Source organism: Staurois parvus, unplaced genomic scaffold (genome assembly GCF_062004578.1).
Source record: "Staurois parvus isolate SC_StPar_1 unplaced genomic scaffold, SC_StPar_1.0 ptg001287l, whole genome shotgun sequence".
NCBI classification, from domain to species: domain Eukaryota; kingdom Metazoa; phylum Chordata; class Amphibia; order Anura; family Ranidae; genus Staurois; species Staurois parvus.
The window spans coordinates 722,501-745,815 of NW_028319083.1; the positions used below are offsets into that span (position 1 = coordinate 722,501).

Genomic DNA, 23,315 nt, shown 5'->3' on the forward strand with positions numbered 1-23,315 from the left:
GACATCAAATTTCTGGAGGTGAGTATAGCTCCGCCCATTCCCCGTGGTGATTTTTTTGCGCGCTTTGTTCGTGTCTAATGCCGGCCATAGACGGTACGTTTATCGGCCGAATTTTCGGCCGAAAAATGAAAAATCGGTCGTTCTGTTGCCACCAATGATTACGAAAATTGGACGTTTTTCGTAAATTTTCCAGCATGACCGATAAACGAAAAACGAGGAGGAACCGCGAAAATCGTCCAACGACATTGCCCACTAACAGTGCGAAAATTGGGCGATTATTCTTTCGGAGGAAAATTCGGCCAATAAACGAACCGTCTATGGCTGGCGTTTTCTGGCGTTTTTTCGTCCGATAAAAGAAAAATCGATCGTTCATTAAACCGACCAATGATTACAAAAATCGGCCGGCCTAGTCATAAAGTTCACCCCATACAACAGGCGAAGCTTCTGTTCCTTCCAGGTCACGGCTCAGGCGCAGATTTTTTTTCCGTAAAAACGATTGTACGATTTGACCATCATTGACGTGAAAAATCGATCGTTTTCCACAAATTTTCCAACAGGATTGATGATCCAAAAGTGGAAAAAAACACGAAAACCGGCCGATGAATTAACCCACTAATGGTGAGAAAATCAGCCGATTAATCTTTTGGATGAAAATTCATCCAAAAACCGAAAAATCGGTCGTTCTGTTGCCACCAAGGATGACAAAAATCGTCCGTTTGCCCGTACGTAAATTTTCCAACCGATAAAATAAATGAGGAGGAACCGCGAAAATCGGCCCCACTAACGGTGCAAATATATCGGCCGATTAATCTTTTGGACGAAAAATCGGATGATTTTCCAACCGTCTATGGCCGGCAAAACGGCGCAAATATCGGGCGATTATTCTTTCGGATGAAAATTCGGCCGAAAAACGAAAAAACGGTCATTCTGTTGCCACCAAGGATGACGAAAATCGGCCATTTTTCATAAATTTTCCGATCGATAAAATAAATGAGGAATCGCGAAAATCGGCCGACGTCATTGCCCCACTAATGGTGCGAATATCGGCCGATTTTTCTTTCAGATGAAAATTCGGCCGAAAAACGAGAAATCGGTCGTTCTGTTGCCACCAATTATTACAAAAATTGGCCATTTTTCCTAAATTTTCTGACCGATAAAATAAATGAGGAGGAACCGTGAGAATTGGCCGATGACAATGCCCCACTAACAGTGCGAAAATCGGCCAATTATTCTTTCGGACGAAAACTCGGTTGAAAAACGAAAAATCAGTCGTTCTGTTGCCACCAAGGATGAAGAAAATCTGCCGTTTTTCGTAAATTTTCCAACCGATAAAAGAAACGAGGAGGAACCGCGAAAATCGGCCCCACTAACGGTGCAAATATCGACCAATTAATCTTTTGGACGAAAAATCGGACGATTTTCCAACCGTCTATGGCCGGCATAACGGCGCAAATATCGGCCAATTATTCTTTCGGACGAAAATTTGTCCGAAAAACGAAAAAAAGGTTGTTCTGTTGCCACCAAGGATGACGAAAATCGGCCGTTTTTCATAAATTTTCCAACCGATAAAATAAATGAGGAGGAACCGTGAGAATTGGCCGATGACAATGCCCCACTAACAGTGCGAAAATCGGCCAATTATTCTTTCGGACGAAAACTCGGTTGAAAAACGAAAAATCGGTCGTTCTGTTGCCACCAAGGATGAAGAAAATCGACCGTTTTTCATAAATTTTCCGACCGATAAAAGAAATGAGGAACCGTGAAAACCGGCCAATTATAATTGGACGATTTTCACGGTTCCTTCTCATTTATTTTATCGGTCAGAAAATTTATGAAAAATGTCCGATTTTCTTTTGGACGAAAGGATGACGAAAATCGTCTGTTTTTCGTAAATTTTCCGACAGATAAAAGAAACGAGGAGGAACCGTAAAAATCGGCCGATGACAATGCCCCACTAACATTGCGAAAATCGGCCAATTATTCTTTCGGATGAAAAATCGGCCGAAAAACAAAAACGAAAAATCGGTCGTTCTGTTGTCACCAAGGATGACGAAAATCGGCCGATGACAATGCCCCACTAACGGTGCGAAAATCGGGGAGATTGTTCTTTCGAACAAAAATTAGTCCGAAAAACGAAAAATTGGTCGTTCTGTTGCCACCAAGGATGACAAAAATCGGCCGTTTTTTGTAAATTTTCTGACCGATAAAATAAACAAGAAGGAACCACGAAAATCATCCCCACTAATGGTGCAAATATCAGCCAATTTTTCTTTCAGACAAAAATTCGTCCGATAAACGACCCGTCTCCGGCTGCTCTCACATCACCGCGCTGCGTCGTGGCGCCATCATGGCCGCGGTGCCCCGTACGGTTTTGTGCGGGTTACGCCCATTTTCCCATAGACTTCCATTACGCTCTGCGTTTTTAGCGCGTTTTCTGAAAGCGCGCCAAAAATGCGGAAAACGATAAAAAGTCGATGGGAAGCCGCGCCATGAAAAGCGCAGGCGTTGAACCCGTGCTTCGGATTGGCCACAATGTGAAAAGCGGCGTTAGGCGCACGACCAATGAACTCTCCACGTTTTTGATGAAAACGCATGCAGGACTTTTTTTTTGGCACAATCTCACGACTGGCCATACACCTTCAGATCTATCGCCTGTCGATCGCTCAGACCGCGATTTGAGACCCCCGGCCGTTCCCTGGAATCCTGAAGAGTCGGGTGCAAAATCTTTGTGACTCATAAAAATCGCACACGTCAGGCTGATCTGGGAAAGGCGTTAGATCTCGTTTACACTCGAGGTTGGGGGTAAAAACACACAACTGAGCTGCGATTTTACTGCTTCCCCCCTTATGCAGGCCATAGATGGTTCGTTTATCAGCCAAATTTTCGTCCGAAAGAATAATCGGCCGATATTTGCACCGTTAGTGGGGCAATGGCATCAGCCGATTTTCGCGGTTCCTCATTTCTTTTTTTGGAAAATTTACAAAAAACGCCCGATTTTCGTAAACATTGGTGGCAACAGAACGACCGATTTTTCGTCTGAAAATTCGTCCAATAAACAAACCGTCTATGGCCTGCATTAGGCCCCACTCACATCTGGGCGCAATGCATGAATGCGTGTTTTTTTCGTGCGTTTTTAGGGCAGCCCATTCAATTTAATGGGCGTGTGGAAAACACGCTAAAATAGTGTGTGTAGTGGCGGGTGCCATGTTTTTGCGCATTTCGCACGGCAGGCTCAATCATGGGACGACAGACGCGCCAAAGTAGCATTTTTTTTTTAATTGCGCATTTTGACGCAGTTGCTGTCTGGAAAAACACGCATCCGCTTGGGGTGCCATTAAAATAAATGGGTTTTTTTTGCACGTAAACGCAATCAAAAACGCGCAATTTTGCGCACGCTCACCTAACGCCCGAGTGTGAATGGGGTCTGAGTCAGACGCGGACTGGCAACTTATGGGGCCCCCGGGCAATAGGGGATCATGGGGCCCCTGTGTCCTCCCCCACACTCAAACCACTCCCAAAAAAGCCTATGAAAGGTACCAGGCAGGGGCGGACTGACCATTCAGGTACTCAGGCACCGCCCGAGGGCCCGGGGTCAGTAGGGGGCCCCATGAGATGCTCCTGGTACCTTTCATTGGCTTTTTTTGGGTGTGGTTTTAAGTGTGGGTGAGGACACAGGGGCCCCATGATCCCCTATTGCCTAGGGGTCCCATGAGTTGTCAGTCCTCCCCTGGTACCAGGGGCATCTCATGGGGCCCCTTACTGACCCCGGGCCCTGGGGCAGTGCCTGAGTTTCCGAATGGTCAGTCTGCCCCTGGGTCTAACCGTTGGTTCATATCTGTGCTGTTACATGTAGGAATGGGCTGCACTACATGCGACAAGCGAGGCAAAGAAGCATGGCGGTGAAATTTTTTGACCGTGCAAAAAATCTGCTGGACGCGTTCATGGAACACGCAGATGTGAATGGAGCCATAAGCTGCACAGTCAGCGGACGGGGGTGTACACATCCTGGGGCCCCAGACACAACCACATGCAGTGCAGGCGGCTGCTGCTATCTACCACGGATCGCTGTTCAGAGGTCAGTGCCAGTGTTACGGTTCACATTGCGTTCCAATGCAGGACGCGTTCCATGCACACTTCCCGCACCGCGTTCCATGTACACTTCCCGCACCACGCTCCATGCACACTTCCCGCACCGCGTTCCATACACACTTCCAGCACCGCGTTCCATGCACACTTCCCGCACCGCGCTCCATGCACACTTCCCGCACCGCGCTCCATGCACACTTCCCGCACCGCGCTCCATGCACACTTCCCGCACCGCGTTCCATGCACACTTCCCGCACCTCGTTCCATGCACACTTCCCATACCGCGTTCCATGCACACTTCCCGCACCTCGTTCCATGCACACTTCCCGCACCTCGTTCCATGCACACTTCCCGCACCTCGTTCCATGCACACTTCCCGCACCTCGTTCCATGCACACTTCCAGCACCGCGTTCCATGCACACTTCCCGCACTTCGTTCCATGCACACTTCCCGCACCGCGCTCCATGCACACTTCCCGCACCGCGTTCCAAACGCACTGCCGTTACCATCTACTGCGGGTGCCGATACATTGTTGACGGCACTCCAAACACAAATCGCAAGTGCAGTGCATTTGCGGGCACCAAATCGCATGGTACCCCCAGTACCAACCAATCTGCTACGGCAGATTTTTCAAATGTAGCGTCTGCACTACTTTTTGTGTGTTTCGGTGCAATTTGCAGCCCATTCAAATAAATGTGCGCTGCAGGGGAACGCACAGAGATGGCACGGGAACACGCGCGATTCTGGAGTGAACCAATCCTAAGACTCCGTTCGCACTTGTGCGACTTGTCATGTGACTTTGGACACGTAAAGTCACATGACAACTCACAGCCCATTGTCTTCAATGGCGCCCGTTCGGATCTACGCGACTTAAAGCTTTGAAAAGGCTCCTGCAATACTTTGATGTGTGAAGTCGCATCAAAGTTTCATCAGAGTCGCATCTTTTGGAGTCGCACGAGTGTGAACGGATCCTAAAGGAGCCCTCAATGAGACGATTTCTTATTACGCTCAATAACCAATTAGAATCCTTTTTTTTTTTTTTAAACCAAGACTAGAAAAGACAGTTGGAAATGGATCGGTTGCTACGGGCAACAGGTAGCGTCATTTCTGCATGTTACTCACTGACGGATACAAACAGGACACGTTGCCCATGATATTAATATGAAAGAGATCATTAGGGCGGGATGTAGTCACCGGTCACACCTCTGCGATTTAAAATCGCACGATTTGCGTGCAATTTCAGCGCAATTTCTGTTACTCACCGACTGAAAAAAACGGGACACATTGCCCATGATAGTAATACGAAAGAGATTGTTAGGCCGGGATTTAGTCACCGGCCACACCTTTACGATTAAAAATCGTGCGATTTGCGTGCAATTTCAGCGCGATTTCAGGTGCGATTTCTGTTACTCACCGACTGAAAAAAACGGGACACGTTGCCCATGATATTAATAGTAAAGAGATCGTTAGGCCGGGATTTAGTCACCGGTCACACCTCTGCGATTTAAAATCACGCGATTTGCGTGCAATTTCAGCGCGATTTCAGGTGCGACTTCTGTTACTCACCGACAGAAAAAAAGGGACACGTTGCCCATGATATTATTACGAAAGAGATCATTAGGCTGGGATTTAGTCACTGGTCATACCTCTGCGATTTAAAATCACGCGATTTGCCTGCAATTTCATTACAATTTCAGGTGCGATTTCTGAATACTTTATTGCTACTTATTATTATTATTATTATACAGAATTTATATATTATTATTATTATACAGGATTTATATATTATTATTATTATTATACAGGATTTATATATTATTATTATACAGGATTTATATATATTATTATTATTATACAGGATTTATATATTATTATTATTATTATTATACAGGATTTATATACAGTATATTATTATTATACAGGATTTATATGGCGCCAACAGTTTGCTCAGTGCTTTGCAATATAACGGGAGACAATACAGCAACAATACAGTCCAATACAAGAGGGATAGGAGGGCCTGATCCTGGGAGCTTACAATCTAAGAGTAAAGATTTTCAACGATTTCTTGCAATTTGCAGTGCGATTTCCATTATATTCCATGTATGTGAAATCGCAACAAAACTGCAGAAAAAGAAATGCAAGAGCTACTTTAGAAACCACGCGGCAGCAATCGCACACGTTAAGACGCCGACATTCACATTCATTAGATGCGATTTCAATTCCCAAATCGCGGCGGTATGACCGGGCGCTTATTCCTAGAAACGGCAAAATGTCCCCTAATACATAGGCCCCTGCACTGGGATTTATGCATGAAACGTATGTTTACACAAGCAACCCTGGTTGCCCGTAGCAACAGCACAGGATTCTGAGTGGTTGCTATGGGCAACACTTTTCATACACGGTTGCGGCCTAGACATCAGGGGCGGGTTTATGACAACCGCAAAGAGAACAAACAGTGGCTCGTTGCCCGTAGCAACTGCCCTTCATCAAACAATTCAGGGAATCATAAAAACGTAAATATCCGCGCTATCATGACAAATCATATATTAAAATAAAAAATGTATATATAATGCTGCTGTTCCTAAAGGGAAAATCAGGGAATCAGAATGAAATTGGAATGAAGATCCTCTTTGACTCCATTTTTTGTTTTTGGCATGCCAGTCTTTATTTACTATGATTTTCAGCAAAAAAAAAACCATAGTAAAAACCGCGAATATTCATTTATTCTGGCCATTGCAATGCATTAACACGCCATAGTAAAAGCTGCGGACTGCACGTGCGTTTAGCCGTGTCAAGTGTTTGAGCGTTAATGGATTCCATTGACCAGAGTATTCATTTATTCTGGCTATTGCAATGCATTAACAAGCCTAAATGCATTTAAGAGCGTTCATGGTCTTCCGCTCCTCTCCTGGACGCACTTTTGATGTTTTTTTTTCCAGCCTGTAAAGGTTCCTCTTCTAATACGCCTGTAAACACCTCAGTAGGTAGGCTTACATAGAGCTGCTTTTACAGGCTGAAATAAAAACGCTAAAGTGGCGTTTTTAGGCCCAATGTGCATGGGGCCTAAAGCTTCATGAGTGGGGCCTGTTGTTTACCTTTTGTCATTGTGTACACAACAATACCAACGCAACCCCTGCGGTAGGATGCGGCCTTTATTTAACTGCTGCCTCAGGCAGGAGGGTGTACAGGCCCAACTCTCCCCCTCCCTCAGTGTGTAAAATAATCCTCCCTCCGAGGGCGGGCGGCCTGTGTGTCAGTGTGACTCGGCCATCTGTGTGTGTTTGTGACATCCAGCTTGGACGCGGTGTGCGTCATCGTCACACAGAGCGGTGGGCCGTCCCTGTCACCCCCCATCCGGCTCCTGGGGGACTACATGCCCCAGCAGGCCTCACAGACATGCTGGGACTTGAAGAATGTATAGGAGTACATAAAGGTTTACACACACAACAAAAAGAAGTGCCTAGTGCAAACTGCAGTAACCAATAGCAACCAGGCAGTCCATCGTGCGCTGGTTTGGCTTCAGATCGGTTGCTGATTGCACTGATCCAGGGGTGGACTGACCATTCGAGCACTCGGGCACTGCCCAAGGGCCCAGGGTCAGTAGGGGAAATGCCCCTAGTACCTTTTTATAGGCTTTTTTGGGTGTGGGTAAGGACACAGGGGCCCCATGATCCCCTATTGCCCGGGGGCCCCATGAGTTGTCAGTCTGCCCCTGCACTGATCACTCCATATCCTTCATATTGACAGTAGTGTACAGTTTAGGCATGAATACTAACCATCGCCACCCCCTCTGTGTTTATATATTGGCGAGCATTCAGTAGGGGGGCCACCTAGCCGGTATTATACCGTCTTGGCCCAAAAAAACGAGACCAATGTTATTAATCCGAACTGGATCGTAAGGTCGGTGTGGAAAATTCTAAGTTGTATGAGGCCTGAGTTGGCCATGGATCGAATGTCAGCCAATTCAGCAGGAATTTGTTCCGTGGGATCACCAAAAATTCCCGGCCGAACAACACCTACATCCAATCAGATGCAGCCAGTGCCCAAGTATGCTGAAGGTGTCGCAGGGGTGGACTGACAACTCATGGGGCCCCCAGGCAAAAGGGATCATGGGGCCCCTGTGTCCTTGCCCAAACTCAAAAAAGCGTATGAAAAAGGTACCAGGGGCATCTCATGACTCATGGCGGACTGACCCCGGGCCCTCAGCAGTGCCCAAGTTTCCAAATGGTCAGTCCGCCCCTGGGGTGTCACGATAGACGCTGAAGATGCGCCCATCCACACTGGAGGGGATCGAGCGATTTCTCGTTCAGTCCATGGGGATGAATCAGGGAAATCATGACATGTGTGGCCAGCTTAACACAAATCTGATCACCGACTGCATTGTATGCGTGTGACACAACCCCGTCATAATCATACTACTGCGCAGTAACTATGGCCAGAGCAGGCCACGCGGCTGCTGAGGGGCCTGGGGGTAGGAGGGGGCCCCATTACAACATCAAGGAGAGTTGACATCAGACATACAGCAATCATCATTGCACATCACAGGTCCCCCTTGCAGGCTGTGCAGTCATTTGTTTAGCAGTGTAGATAATATTGCTTCCGGTCATCCCAGCCAGCACTGAAATTAACCCTGTACTCCCAAACTCATATAAAAAATATGTGTCTCCTCTGAAGTTTATAGTTTTGCAAACAGCAAGTTTAAAAAATTTGTATTATCAATTAATTGTTGAAAGAACACTAATTATAAATATTCTGATTGTTATTTTTAGTCCTAGAACACTTTTTATTTTTTTTACTGACTACTAGACGTCTCTTTCAGCATTTACTTGCTGCGGTGGTAAAGGTGGGAGCTAGTGATAAGAGAGCGGTTATATAGAAAAGTATTCAGCCCGGGTTCACATATGTGCGCTGCGGTGATTCGCGCAGGAACCGCGCCGTATTCCTCTGCAAATCGTATGCGATTTGTCTGCAGTGCGATTGGAGACGTACATTTTGTATGGCTTTATTTGCGCCGCACCCGCCACCAAAAACATGCAGGACCCTTTTTTTGGGTTCGCACTAGAATCGCATTGCATAGGTATTCACACCTATGCGATCCGATTCTGCACATCGCACCGCTTTCGGGGTGTTGCTACTTGACATACACGCCTGCGGCGGTTCGCAGGAACGGGGTGCGATTCTGATGCGGTGCGGAATTCGCACTGAAAACGCTGCGAATTCTGCACCGCATCAGTGTGAACCAGGGCTGAAAGTTCGTTCCCAGCACTCCTTTGTCCCTCCATTCCCACGAACACATATGTAATAATAAAATTTTTTTATTTTTTTTTTAGTCCTATAACACGTTTTTTCTTTTTTTACTAACTACTAGACATCTCTTTCAGCAATTTCTTGCTGCGGTGGTAGGTGAAGCTTACTAGAAGAAAATATGGAAAAATGATGCTAAAAGTCCATTCCCGGCACGGTTGTCCCTCCATTCCCACCAACACTTAACTAATAATATAAAGTAATCTGATGATTATTCTTTTTTTAGTCCTATAACACTTTTTTCTTTTTTTACTGACTACTAGACATCTCTTTCAGCATTTTCTTGCTGTGGTGGTAGGTAATTCTAACTAGAAGAGGATATGGGAAAAAGATGCTAAAACTTCATTCGCGGCACGGTTGTCCCTCAATTCCCACTAACACCTATGTAATAATCTAAAATATTCTGATAATTATTTTTTAGTCCTACAACATTTTTTGTTTCTTTCTACTGACTACTAGACACCACTTGCTGTGGTGGTAGGGGTGAGAACTAGAATATGGAATATAGAATATGGAAAATGAATGTTAAAAGTTAATTCCCGGCACTGTTGCCCCTCCATTCCCACTAACACTTATGTAATAATATAAAATATTTTCAGGATTATTTCCCATCAAGAAGAGCTGACATCAGCCATACAGCAATCATCATTGCATATCACAGGTCCCCCTTGCAGGCTGTATACAGGGGCGGACTGACAACTCATGGGGCCCCCAGGCAATAGGGGATCATGGGGCCCCTGTGTCCTTGCTCAAACTCAAAAAAGCCTATGAAAAAGGTACCAGGGGCATCTCATGGGGCCCCCTACTGACCCCGGACCCTCGTTTCCAAATGGTCAGTCCGCCCCTGGCTGTGCAGTCATTTGTTTAGCTATCTAGGCAGTATAAATGTATTGCTTCTGGTCATCCCAGCCAGCACTGAAATTAACCCTGTACGCCCGAACTTAGTCTTCCTATAAAAAAAATATGTGTCTCCTCTGAAGTTTACAGTTCTGCAAAAAGCCAGTGTTTAAAGTTTGTATTATAAATTAATTGTTGCAAAAACACTAATATTCTAATGGTTATTATTTTTAGTCCTATATCATTTTTTGTTTCTTTCTGCAGACTACTAGACGCCTCTTTTAGCATTTACTTGCTGTGGTGGTAGGGGTGAGAGCTAGAATATGGAATATACAATATGGAAAATTAATGTTAAAAGTTAATTCCCGACACTGTTGCCCCTCCATTCCCACTAACACTTACTGTATATAATAATATAAAATATTCTTTTTTCTATTTTGTTTTTTCTTTTTACTGACTACTAGACACCTCTTTCGGCATTTTCCTGCTGTGGTGGTAGGTGGGAGCTAGTAAGAAGAGAGCGGTTATTTGGATAATTAATGTTTTTAACTTTTTTTTAACTCCCTGCCTCCATTCCTACTAACACTTACTGTATATAATAATATAAAATATTCTGATAGTTATTAATTTTAGTCCTACAACACTTTTTTTTTTTTCATTTTTCTGACTACTAGACACCTCTTTCAGCATTTACTTTCCACGGTGGTAGGGGTGAGAACTAGAATATGGAATATAGAATATGGAAAATTAATATTAAAAGTTAATTCCCGACACTGTTGCCCCTCCATTCCCACTAACACTTACTGTATATAATATAAAATATTCTTTTTTTCTATTTTTTCTTCTTTTTACTGACACCTCTTTCAGCATTTTCCAGCTGTGGTGGTAGGTGAGAGTAAGAAGAGAGCGGTTATTTGGATAATTAATGTTAAAAGTGAATTCCAGGCACTCTTGCCCCTCCATTCCCACTAACAGTTACTGTATATAATATAAAATATTATTTTTTTCTATTTTTTTTTTTTTTACTGACACCTCTTTCAGCATTTTCTTGCTGTGGTGGTAGGTGAGAGTAAGAAGAGAGCGGTTATTTGGATAATTAATGTTCAAAGTTAACTCCCTGCCCTGCTGCCCCTCCATTCCCACTAACACTTACTGTATATAATATAAAATATTATTTTTTTCAATTTTTTTTTTCTTTTTACTGACACCTCTTTCAGCATTTTCCAGCTGTGGTGGTAGGTGACAACTAGTAAGAAGAGAACGGTTATTTGGATAATTAATGTTAAAAGTTAATTCCCGGGACTGTTGCCTCTCCATTCCCACTAACAGTTACTGTATATAATATAAAATATTCTTTTTTTCAATTTTTTTTTTCTTTTTACTGACACCTCTTTCAGCATTTTCCAGCTGTGGTGGTAGGTGACAACTAGTAAGAAGAGAACGGTTATTTGGATAATTAATGTTAAAAGTTAATTCCCGGGACTGTTGCCTCTCCATTCCCACTAACAGTTACTGTATATAATATAAAATATTCTTTTTTTCAATTTTTTTTCTTTTTACTGACACCTCTTTCAGCATTTTCTTGCTGTGGTGGTAGGTGAGAGTAAGAAGAGAACAGTTATTTGGATAATTAATGTTCAAAGTTAACTCCCTGCCCTGCTGCCCCTCCATTCCCACTAACACTTACTGTACATAATAATATAAAATATTCTGATAGTTATTAATTTTAGTCCTACAAGTCCTATTTTTTTTTTTTTTAATTTTGCAGAGGTCGTGGAGCTACGGGGCCCCATGATCGGTAGTGACGTCCCTGCGAATGTCCCTTGCCCCTCCACACCTATTCACAGTCTCGGTGCCTGTTAATAAATCTACTGACAGCTTTCCTGCTGCTTGTCCTTCATATCAGCATACTTTATGTTAAGATCAATGACAGGGCTGTCACAGCTGGCACCGGCAGAGGTCGTGGGGCTACGGGGGCCCCATGATCGGTAGTGACGTCCCTGCGAATCTGTGTCACTCTTGACCCTCCACAGCTATGCATAGTCTTGGTGCCTGTTAATAGATCTACTGACAGCTCTCCTGCTGCTTGTCCTTCATATAGGTATACTTTATGTTAAGATCAATGACAGCCAGGGGCGGACTGACCACTTGGAAACTCGGGCACTGCCCGAGGTCCCGGGGTTAGTAGGGGGCCCCATGAGATGCCCCTGGTACCTTTTTCATAGGCTTTTTTGAGTTTAGGCAAGGACACAGGGGCCCCATGATCCCCTATTGCCCGGGGGCCCCATGAATTGTCAGTCCGCCCCTGATGACAGCGCTGTCACAGCTGACACCGGCAGAGGTCGTGGGGCTACGGGGGCCCCATGATCGGTAGTGACGTCCCTGCGAATGTGTGTCACTCTTGCCCCTCCACACCTATTCACAGTCTCGGTGCCTGTTAATAGATCTACTGACAGCTCTCCTGCTGCTTGTCCTTCATATCAGCATACTTTATGTTAAGATCAATGACAGCGCTGTCACAGCTGGCACCGGCAGAGGTCGTGGGGCTATGGGGGCCCCATGATCGGTAGTGACGTCCCTGCGAATGTGTGTCACTCTTGCCCCTCCACAGCTATGCATAGTCTCGGTGCCTGTTAATAGATCTACTGACAGCTCTCCTGCTGCTTGTCCTTCATATCAGCATACTTTATGTTATTTATTTATTATTTTATTTCAGGTACTTGTATAGCGCCATTAATTTACGCAGCACTTTACATATATATATTGTACATTCACATCAGTGTTAAGATCAATGACAGCGCTGTCACAGCTGACACCGGCAGAGGTCGTGGGGGCTACCGGGGCCCATGATCGGTAGTGACGTCCCTGCGAATGTGTGTCACTCTTGCCCCTCCACACCTATTCACAGTCTCGGTGCCTTTTAACAGATCTACTGACAGCTCTCCTGCTGCTTGTCCTTCATACCAGCATACTTTATGTTAAGATCAATGACAGCACTGTCACAGCTGACACCAGCAAAGGTCGTGGGGCTACGGGGCCCCATGATCGGTAGTGACGTCCCTGTGAATGTGTGTCACTCTTGCCCCTCCACACCTATTCACAGTCTCGGTGCCTGTTAATAGATCTACTGACAGCTCTCCTGCTGCTTATCCTTCATATCAGCATACTTTATGTTATATATTTATTATTTTATTTCAGATACTTATATAGCGCCGTCAATTTACGCAGCACTTTACATATATATATTGTACATTCACATCAGTATTAAAATCAATGACAGTGCTGTCACAGCTGACACCGGCAGAGGTCGTGGGGCTACGGGGCCCCATGATCGGTAGTGACGTCCCTGCGAATGTGTGTCACTCTTGTACAGCGACTACAATGGGCAGCACTGATATCTCTCCGGAATCAGCAACACAGCCATTTTTTGCAGTCAACATGGCTGAATGAATGAAGCGTGCGTGTGTGTGTAGGAGACTCAATATATAGCCGGGTGCCATGCGTCTCTGCGTGACACCAGCACCGTATAGGTGAATGCAGATGGCAAGGGATGCCTACGTAAGGTGCGTGTAGCATGTGCGATGCTGATTGCAGTGTTTGTGTGTAAGGATGCAGAGTGTGTGGGTGACACCAGCCTCCAGCTGATTGCACCCTTCAGCATGGTCCTCCATCTCCCCGCCATGGCCGTATTTACGAGGCACGACGCACAATCCTAATCCCCGTACGTGTGTGACACCAGCCTCCATCTGGGGGCAGTGCGAGCCACGACACTCCACCTAATTGCAATCTGCAATGCACAAATCCTGGATTTACCATTTTTTTTTTTTTTCCCCGTGACCCCCGTCCAATTGCGAGCAAGGTGTGATACACAGCCCCGGTCCTCGGTTGCCATCTTTCTCTAAGCCTCCACCTGGGCGCAGAGTAAACTGCAATGCTCAATCCTAGCCCTGGGTGTCGTGTATCGGCGTCCTTCTCCCTCCATTCTGTTGAATTGATGTGTTTGCAAGGTGCGGTGCCTTGCCTAGGCTCTGCCTGCCATAGGTACATGTGGCTGGGTGCAGGGTGTAGGGGTGACACCCGGCTCCATCTGACTGCAGTGGCGCAGAGCACAAACCACGATCTTGGCCGCAGCGATCGGGTGAAGCGGGCGCGACACTCAGATCTGGGTGCAGTGTGTGTGTATGTGTGTGTGTGACACCAGCAACCTCCAGCTGGGTGCAGGGAGTGTGGATTTCCCTGGTTGTGGCAGATTTGGAGGATCAGGGTGGGATGCGGTGCAGGGATGGCAGTGTGGGTGCTGCGGTGCGATGCAGGGGAGGGGAGGAGGGGACACTCACATCTTTGCAGGGTGCTGTTCAGTCTCTGGTGCTGCTGCGGCTCCTTCTTCTCCAGCCTCTGACAAAAGATGGCTCACAATGACGTCACTGACATCCGGGGCCTGGGAGATAGAGGAGGGGGGAGTTGGAGGAGGGAGGGAAGAGATGCTGCGGGGGGGAGGGGAAGGGTTGGTTCCATATATATATATATATATATATATATATATATATATATATTATTTTTTTTTTTTAAAAGATGCAATTGGATGTTTTATTTTTACCCGTAGACGTAGCATGCATTTCCACCAGATCTGATGCACAGCGCCCTGTTATTGCTGACAGTTGCAATGTTGCGTTGCAGGCCAGGCTCATGTCATGGCACATCGAATTTCACTGAGGGTGCTGGAGGGTGAAGAAGGGGCGCAGGGTGCTTTGCTGTCCATGTATTCGCTGACCGAAAAAACAAATAAAATCCGAGCTGTGATGATAAAGACAAAGAGAAGGGCATTAGAACATCTGGTGTGATATAAAGAAAGCGTCCCTGACAGTATTGCTGCACTCGTAACAAGGCAATTTCTGAATGGTGCATTTGTTGCAGCGACTGAATGGAGATTTTGTAAGATGAAGGAGAAAATAAGCAAGGTCTATAAGGAACAGTGGCGGACTGACAACTCATGGGACCCCCGGGCAATAGGGGATCATTGGGCCACTGTGTCCTTGCCCAAACTCAAAACAGCCTATGAAAAAGGTACCAGGGGCATCTCATGGGGCCCCCTACTGACCCCGGGCCCTTGGGCAGTGCCTGATTTTCCAAATGGGCAGTCCGCCCCTGATAAGGAAGGTTCATAGAGCACAAGAGTTGCCCAGCGTGGGGGTCCCATCACCCTGCTCATTTATCATAGAATCACAGCGCAAAGTAGTTGCCCAGCACTGGGGTCTTGTCACCCCATTCATTCATCATACTTTTGCAGAGCACAATATTTGCTCTCATCCCACTCAACTGCCATAGATTCAAAGAACACAAGAGTTGTCCAACATGGGGGTCCCATCACCCTGCAAACCTATCATTGATACACATAGCACAAGAGTTGTCCAACATGGGGGTCCCATCACCCTGCAAACCTATCATTGATACACATAGCACAAGAGTTGTCCAACATGGGGGTCCCATCACCCTGCAAACCTATCATTGATACACATAGCACAAGAGTTGTCCAGCATGGGGGTCCCATCACCGCACTTAGCTATCATTGATACACATAGCACAAGAGATGTCCAGCATGGGGGTCCCGTCACTCCTCTTACCTATCATTGATACACATAGCACAAGAGTTGTCCAGCATGGGGGTCCCGTCACCACGCTTACCTATCATTGATACACATAGCACAAGAGTTGTCCAGCATTGGGGTCCCATCACCCCGCTTACCTATCATTGATACACATAGCACAAGAGTTGTCCAGCATGGGGGTACCATCACCCCGCTTATCTATCATTGATACACATAGCACAAGAGTTGTCCAGCATGGGGGTCCCATCACCCCGCTTACCTATCATTGATACACATAGCACAAGAGTTGTCCAGCATGGGGGTCCCATCACCGCACTTAGCTATCATTGATACACATAGCACAAGAGTTGTCCAGCATGGGGGTCCCATCACCCCGCTTACCTATCATTGATACACATAGCACAAGAGTTGTCCAGCACGGGGGTCCCATCACCTTGCTTACCTATCATTGATACACATAGCACAAGAGTTGTCCAGCATGAGTGTCCCATCACCCCGCTTACCTATCATTGATACACATAGCACAAGAGTTGTCCAGCATGGCGGTCCCATCACCCCACTTACCTATCATTGAAACACATAGCACAAGAGTTGTCCAGCATTGGGGTCCCATCACCCCGCTTACCTATCATTGATACACATAGCACAAGAGTTGTCCAGCATGGGGGTCCCATCACCTTCGCTTACCTATTATTGGTACACATAGCACAAGAGTTGTCCAGCATTGGGGTCCCATCACCTTCGCTTGCCTATTATTGGTACACATAGCACAAGAGTTGTCCAGCATGGGGGTCCCATCACCCCGCTTACCTATCATTGATACACATAGCACAAGAGTTGTCCAGCACGGGGGTCCCGTCACCTCGCTTACCTATCATTGATACACATAGCACAAGAGTTGTCCAGCATGGAGGTCCCATCACCCCGTTTATCTATCATTGATACACATAGCACAAGAGTTGTCCAGCATGGGGGTCCCATCACCCCGCTTACCTATCATTGATACACATAGCACAAGAGTTGTCCAGCACGGGGGTCCCGTCACCTCGCTTACCTATCATTGATACACATAGCACAAGAGTTGTCCAGCATGGGGGTCCCGTCACCCCGCTTACCTATCATTGATACACATAGCACAAGAGTTGTCCAGCATGGGGGTCCGGTCACCCCGCTTACCTATCATTGATACACATAGCACAAGAGTTGTCCAGCATGGGGGTCCCATCACCTCGCTTACCTATCATTGATACACATAGCACAAGAGTTGTCCAGCATGGGGGCCCCATCACCGCACTTAGCTATCATTGATACACATAGCACAAGAGATGTCCAGCATGGGGGTCCCGTCACCACGCTTACCTATCATTGATACACATAGCACAAGAGCTGTCCAGCAAGGGGGTCCCGTCACCCCGCTTAGCTATCATTGATACACATAGCACAAGAGTTGTCCAGCATGGGGGTCCCGTCACCACGCTTACCTATCATTGATACACATAGCACAAGAGTTGTCCAGCATTGGGGTCCCATCACCCCGCTTACCTATCATTGATACACATAGCACAAGAGTTGTCCAGCATGGGGGTCCCATCACCCCGCTTACCTATCATTGATACACATAGCACAAGAGTTGTCCAGCATGGGGGTCCCATCACCGCACTTAGCTATCATTGATACACATAGCACAAGAGTTGTCCAGCATGGGGGTCCCATCACCCCGCTTACCTATCATTGATACACATAGCACAAGAGTTGTCTAGCACGGGGGTCCCATCACCTTGCTTACCTATCATTGATACACATAGCACAAGAGTTGTCCAGCATGGGGGTCCCATCACCTTAGCTTACCTATTATTGGTACACATAGCACAAGAGTTGTCTAGCACGGGGGTCCCATCACCTTGCTTACCTATCATTGATACACATAGCACAAGAGTTGTCCAGCATGGGGGTCCCGTCACCCCGCTTATCTATCATTGATACACATAGCACAAGAGTTGTCCAGCATGGGGGTCCCATCACCTTCGCTTACCTATTATTGGTACACATAGCACAAGAGTTGTCCAGCATGGGGGTCCCATCACCCCGTTTATCTATCATTGATACACATAGCACAAGAGTTGTCCAGCATGGGGGTCCCATCACCCCGCTTACCTATCATTGATACACATAGCACAAGAGTTGTCCAGCACGGGGGTCCCGTCACCCCGCTTACCTATCATTGATACACATAGCACAAGAGTTGTCCAGCATGGGGGTCCGGTCACCCCGCTTACCTATCATTGATACACATAGCACAAGAGTTGTCCAGCATGGGGGTCCCGCCACCCCGCTTACCTATCATTGATATAAATAGCACAAGAGATGTCCAGCATGGGGGTCCCATCACCCCGCTTAGCTATCATTGATACACATAGCACAAGAGCTGTCCAGCACGGTGGTCCCATCACCCCGCTTAGCTATCATTGATACACATAGCACAAGAGCTGTCCAGCACGGTGGTCCCATCACCCCGCTTAGTTATCATTGATACACATAGCACAAGAGTTGTCCAGCATGGGGGTCCCGTCACCCCTCTTACCTATCAGTGATACACATAGCACAAGAGTTGTCCAGCATGGGGGTCCCGTCACCCCTCTTACCTGTCATTGAAACACATAGCACAAGAGTTGTCCAGCATGGGGGTCCCATCACCTCGCTTACCTATCATTGATACACATAGCACAAGAGTTTTCCAGCATTGGGGTCCCGTCACCGCACTTAGCTATCATTGATACACATAGCACAAGAGTTGTCCAGCATGGGGGTCCCGTCACCTCGCTTACCTATCATTGATACACATAGCACAAGAGTTGTCCAGCATGGGGGTCCCGTCACCCCTCTTACCTATCATTGATACACATAGCACAAGAGTTGTCCAGCATTGGGGTCCCGTCACCCCTCTTACCTATCATTGATACACATAGCACAAGAGTTGTCCAGCATTGGGGTCCCGTCACCCCTCTTACCTATCATTGATACACATAGCACAAGAGTTGTCCAGCATTGGGGTCCCGTCACCCCTCTTACCTATCATTGATACACATAGCACAAGAGTTGTCCAGCATGGGGGTCCCGTCACCCCTCTTACCTATCAGTGATACACATAGCACAAGAGTTGTCCAGCATGGGGGTCCCATCACCCCGCTTAGCTATCATTGATACACATAGCACAAGAGTTGTCCAGCATGGGGGTCCCATCACCCCGCTTACCTATCATTGATACACATAGCACAAGAGTTGTCCAGCATGGGGGTCTCGTCACCCTGCTCACCTATCATAGAGTCACACAGCAAAAAAGTTGCACAGACACTTGTCAGCCCATTTACCCATTATAGTTTCGCAGAGCACAATATTTGCCCAGCACAGGGAATTGGGGTCCTGTTACCCTATTCATGGTCATAGATTCACACAAAAGTTTCACAGCAAAAAAGTCCAGTCACCTTCCACATTTGTCATAGATTCACAAACCCCAACCACAGATGCCCAACACAGGGGTCCCCTCACCTAGCTCACCCATTATAGATTGACAATGCACAATGGTTGCCCAGCATGGGGGTCCAAGCACCCTGCTAACCCTCCATAATGCAATAATTGCTCGCCACGTGGGTCCTGTCAGCCTGCTTAACCATACTTGATTCACAGAACATAATAGTTACCCAGAACAGGGGTCCTGTCACCTCGCTCACCCACCGTACATTCACAGAGCACAATAATTTCCCAGAACAGGGGTCCTGTTACCCCACTTACATTTCAAGATTCACAGAGCACAGTAGTTGTCCTGCAAGTGGTCTTGTGACCCCACTCACATGTCATTGATTCACAGAACACAATAAATGCCCAGCATGGGGGTCTTGTCTCCTCACTCAACTGTCCTTGATACACAAAGCACAATAGTTGCCCAGAATGGGGTTTGTGCCACCGCGCTCACCTGCCATAGAGAATTGTCCAGTACAGGGGCCTGTCACCCTTCTCACCTGCCATAGCCTGGCTGAGCACAATAGTTGCTCAGTATGGTGGTCCCGTCACCCTGCTCGCCTGTCATAGATTCACAGAGCACAATAGTTGCCTAACATGACGGTCCTTTTGGTTACCCATCATCGATTCACAGAGCACAATACTTCCCAAGATGGTGGTCCTTTTGGTTACCCATCATGGATTCACAGAACACAATAGTAACCCAGCACAGGGGTACCATCACCCCACATATGCATCATGGATTCACAGAGCATAATAGCAACCCAGTCAGGGGCAGACTGACCATTTGGGCACTCAGTAGGGGGCACCATGAGATGCCCCTGGTACCTTTCATAGGCTTTTTTGGGTGTGGTTTGAGTGTGGGCAAGGACACAGGGGCCCCCTGATCCCGTATTGCCCAGCATAGGGGTCCTGTCACCCTGCTCCTCTATTAAAGATTCACAGAGCAGAATAATTGCCCAACTTGGGGTTCCAGTCACACACCTGTCATAGATTCATATAGCACAATAGTTACCCAGCACAGGGTCCTGTGACATTGCTCACCTATCATACCTTCACAGAGCACAATAGCTACCCCATACAGGGGGTCCAGTCGCCCCTCATAGTATCACAAAGCCCAATAGTGGCCAACACGTTGGTCCTATCACCTCATTCACCAACCATAGATTCACAGGACACAATAGTTTCTTAGCAAGGGGCTCCATCACCCTGCTCACCCTTCATAGATTTACACAGCATGATAGTTGCTTAGCATGGGGGTTCTATCACCCCGCTCACCTGTTATAGATTCACAGAGCACAACAACTGCCCAGCATGGGAGTCCCATCACCCCACTCGCCCATCATATATTCAAAGACCATAGTAGTTACCCAGCACTGGGCTCCTGTCACCCCCCACTCCCCCATCATAGATTTATAGAGCACCCTAGTTACCACCCAGCACAGGGCTCTCTTGACCCCGTTCCCCTGTCATAGATTCACAAACACAATAGTTGCCCCACACAGGGTTCCTGTTATTTGTTAAAGATTCACAAAGCACAACAGTTGCCAAACATATGGGTCCTGTCTTGCCATTCCCACATGGAAGGTTCAAAGAGCACAGTAGTTGCCCAACACGAGGGTCCTGTCACCTTGCTCAGCCATCTTGGATTCTTGGAGTGCACCCAGCATGAGGGTTCCGCCACCCAACTCACCTGTCATTAATTCAGAGATCACAAGAATTTCCCAGCATGGGGGTCCCAACACCCTGCTCACCCACTGCAGATTCACAGAGCACAAAAGATGCTCAACAAGGGGGTCTTGTGAACCCAAACACCCCTCATAGATTCACAGAGCCACAATAGTTGCCCAGTATGGGGATTCCATCACCCTGTCCACCTATCAAAGATTCACAGAGCACAATCGTTGGCCAACAGGGGGTTCCATCACCCTGGTCACCCATCATAGATTCACAGAGTACAATAATTGCCCAGAATTTAGTCACCAAAGAATTCAGAGCACAATAGATGCCTGGCACTGGGCTCCTGTCACCCCACTCATCCCCAGTAGGTTCACTAAGCACAATAGTTACCCAGCATAGGGATCGCATGAACCCGCTTACCCATCAATTCATATAGTATAATAATTGCCCAGCATGGGGATCCTGCCACCTCCTCACTCAATGAAGGTTCACAGTGCTAAATAGTTTGCCCAGCACAGGGGTTCCTTCACCCTACTCAACGTAGACTCGAAGAGCAGAATAGTTGCCTAGAACCGGGATCCCCCTTCAACCTGCTTACCCGCCATAACTTTGCAGAGCACAATAGTTGCTCAATATGCAGATCCCTACACCCTGCTCATCCAAACCTGGGCACTTTAAACTGAGCAGATGAAGACAAACGCATAAGCAGAGTTTTTATTTTTTGGACACCAACATGTCAAGTGATTGGTAGATCCCAAGATATAGACAACTGACATTATGTGCTAATCACAGCTTTTCCTGTGTACCTTATCTACCTCCAATATCGAATTTTCAGCTGCATAGCCTGCTTGCAACTGTCACTGTCCATATACAGATTGGGGGCGATGGGGAGGAGATGTGTGGGTGATGAGGGGGGATTGCAGGCACCTGGAGGTGTCTGTTCTTCAAATTCAGCGCCGGCCTGGGTCACTTTATAACACCCATTCTCAACTAGGGTTCCTCCAAAGGTGGCTAGGGCTTCCTTGAGCTGTGGCTAACTGACATCCCATCTGATGGTGCCTGCTTAGTCCCAGGTCCAGCGCCACTTGGCAGAGCCGGTGGCAATACTACAAGGGTATAAAAATGGCTCTGGCCTGTAAGGGGGCATTCTTCCCACTTACCACCACCAATATAAGAGGGATTTTCCCAATGACCCCCCAATGGACTAATCTCACTAGGGGTCCGAGAAACCTTAAAATTGTTTCATGGGTTCTTCTGGGGGTAAAAAAGGTTGAGAAATGCTTCTCTACAATGTGAGGAGCTCCAGTGCTCTCTGGCTTTGTCCTACTATGCACCCCCTTATCATACTATTAGCCTATCTTTATGATAGGTGGTCTCACTATCCAATAGTAAGAAGGACCAGAGGATGGGTGTTCTAGAGCAGGGGTCTCCAAATGTTTGAAACAAAGGGCCAGTTTACTGCCATTCAAACTTTAGGGGGGGTGGACAGTGGCCAGTGGGAGTAGAAAATGCTCTGGAATTGGTGGGAGTAAATAATGCTATAGGCTTGGTGGTCAGAGGGAGAAAAAAACATATAAACATTGGTGTCAATGGAAGGAATAGTGCTCCACCATTGGTGTCAGTGGGAGAATTAGTTCCCCATCTATGGTGGGAGGAATAGTAACCCATTGTTGGTGTCAGTTAGAGGAATAGTGCTCCGCCTTTGGTGTCAGTGGAAGGAATAGTGCTTCGTATCAGTGGAAGGAATAGTGCCCCAAGGACCAGGCAAGCAAAGGGTCGCAGTTGGAGACGCCTGGTCTAGAGTAACTGTAATGTGACAGTAAAAGCTCTGTAATGCAATTGCAAAAGCTGGTCATTGTTTTGGGTACCAGGGTACTATGGAACAAAACCTGTGCACAGTCAACAGAACTGGCTGGATGTTTGTAGTGAGCAATAGTTTTTTCTTTTTTTTTTTCTTTTTCAGAGAGAGGAGGGTAACAGGTTCACTATAACCATAAAGAGAGCTATGTGGAGGCTTCCATTGTTGACCTCACAGTCTTGGAAATCTGAACTAGTCTTTCATATTAAGGAAAGATCAGCAATAGTTTATCTCAGTTTACCGGTTACCTTTAACCCCAACCCTGTAGCCTAATCCCTAATATGCAATTTTTTCTTTTCCATCCCACGATGGGATGGCAAAAAAATAAACACGGCATGAATCAAAAGAGTGCATGTGAAACACACACAAAAAAATGCACAATGTCTTACTGGTCCCCTGCCAAAGAGGAAGGGATAAGGCTAAAAGG

General features: G+C 46.8%; 1 protein-coding gene across 1 annotated transcript in view; it reads right to left on the reverse strand.

Annotated features, from left to right (window-relative positions):
• Positions 1–14,855, reverse strand: part of VAMP2 (vesicle associated membrane protein 2) — an 86,905-nt gene extending 72,050 nt beyond the window's left edge. The window contains exons 1-2 of the mRNA XM_089660903.1: positions 14,826–14,855; positions 14,566–14,666 (exon numbers count right to left, since the gene is read on the reverse strand). Of these exons, the coding sequence (XP_089517029.1) occupies positions 14,566–14,666; positions 14,826–14,840 (116 nt within the window). The 5' untranslated portion in view covers positions 14,841–14,855. The remainder of the gene's footprint in view (positions 1–14,565; positions 14,667–14,825) is intronic.
• Positions 14,856–23,315: the final 8,460 nt, after the last annotated feature.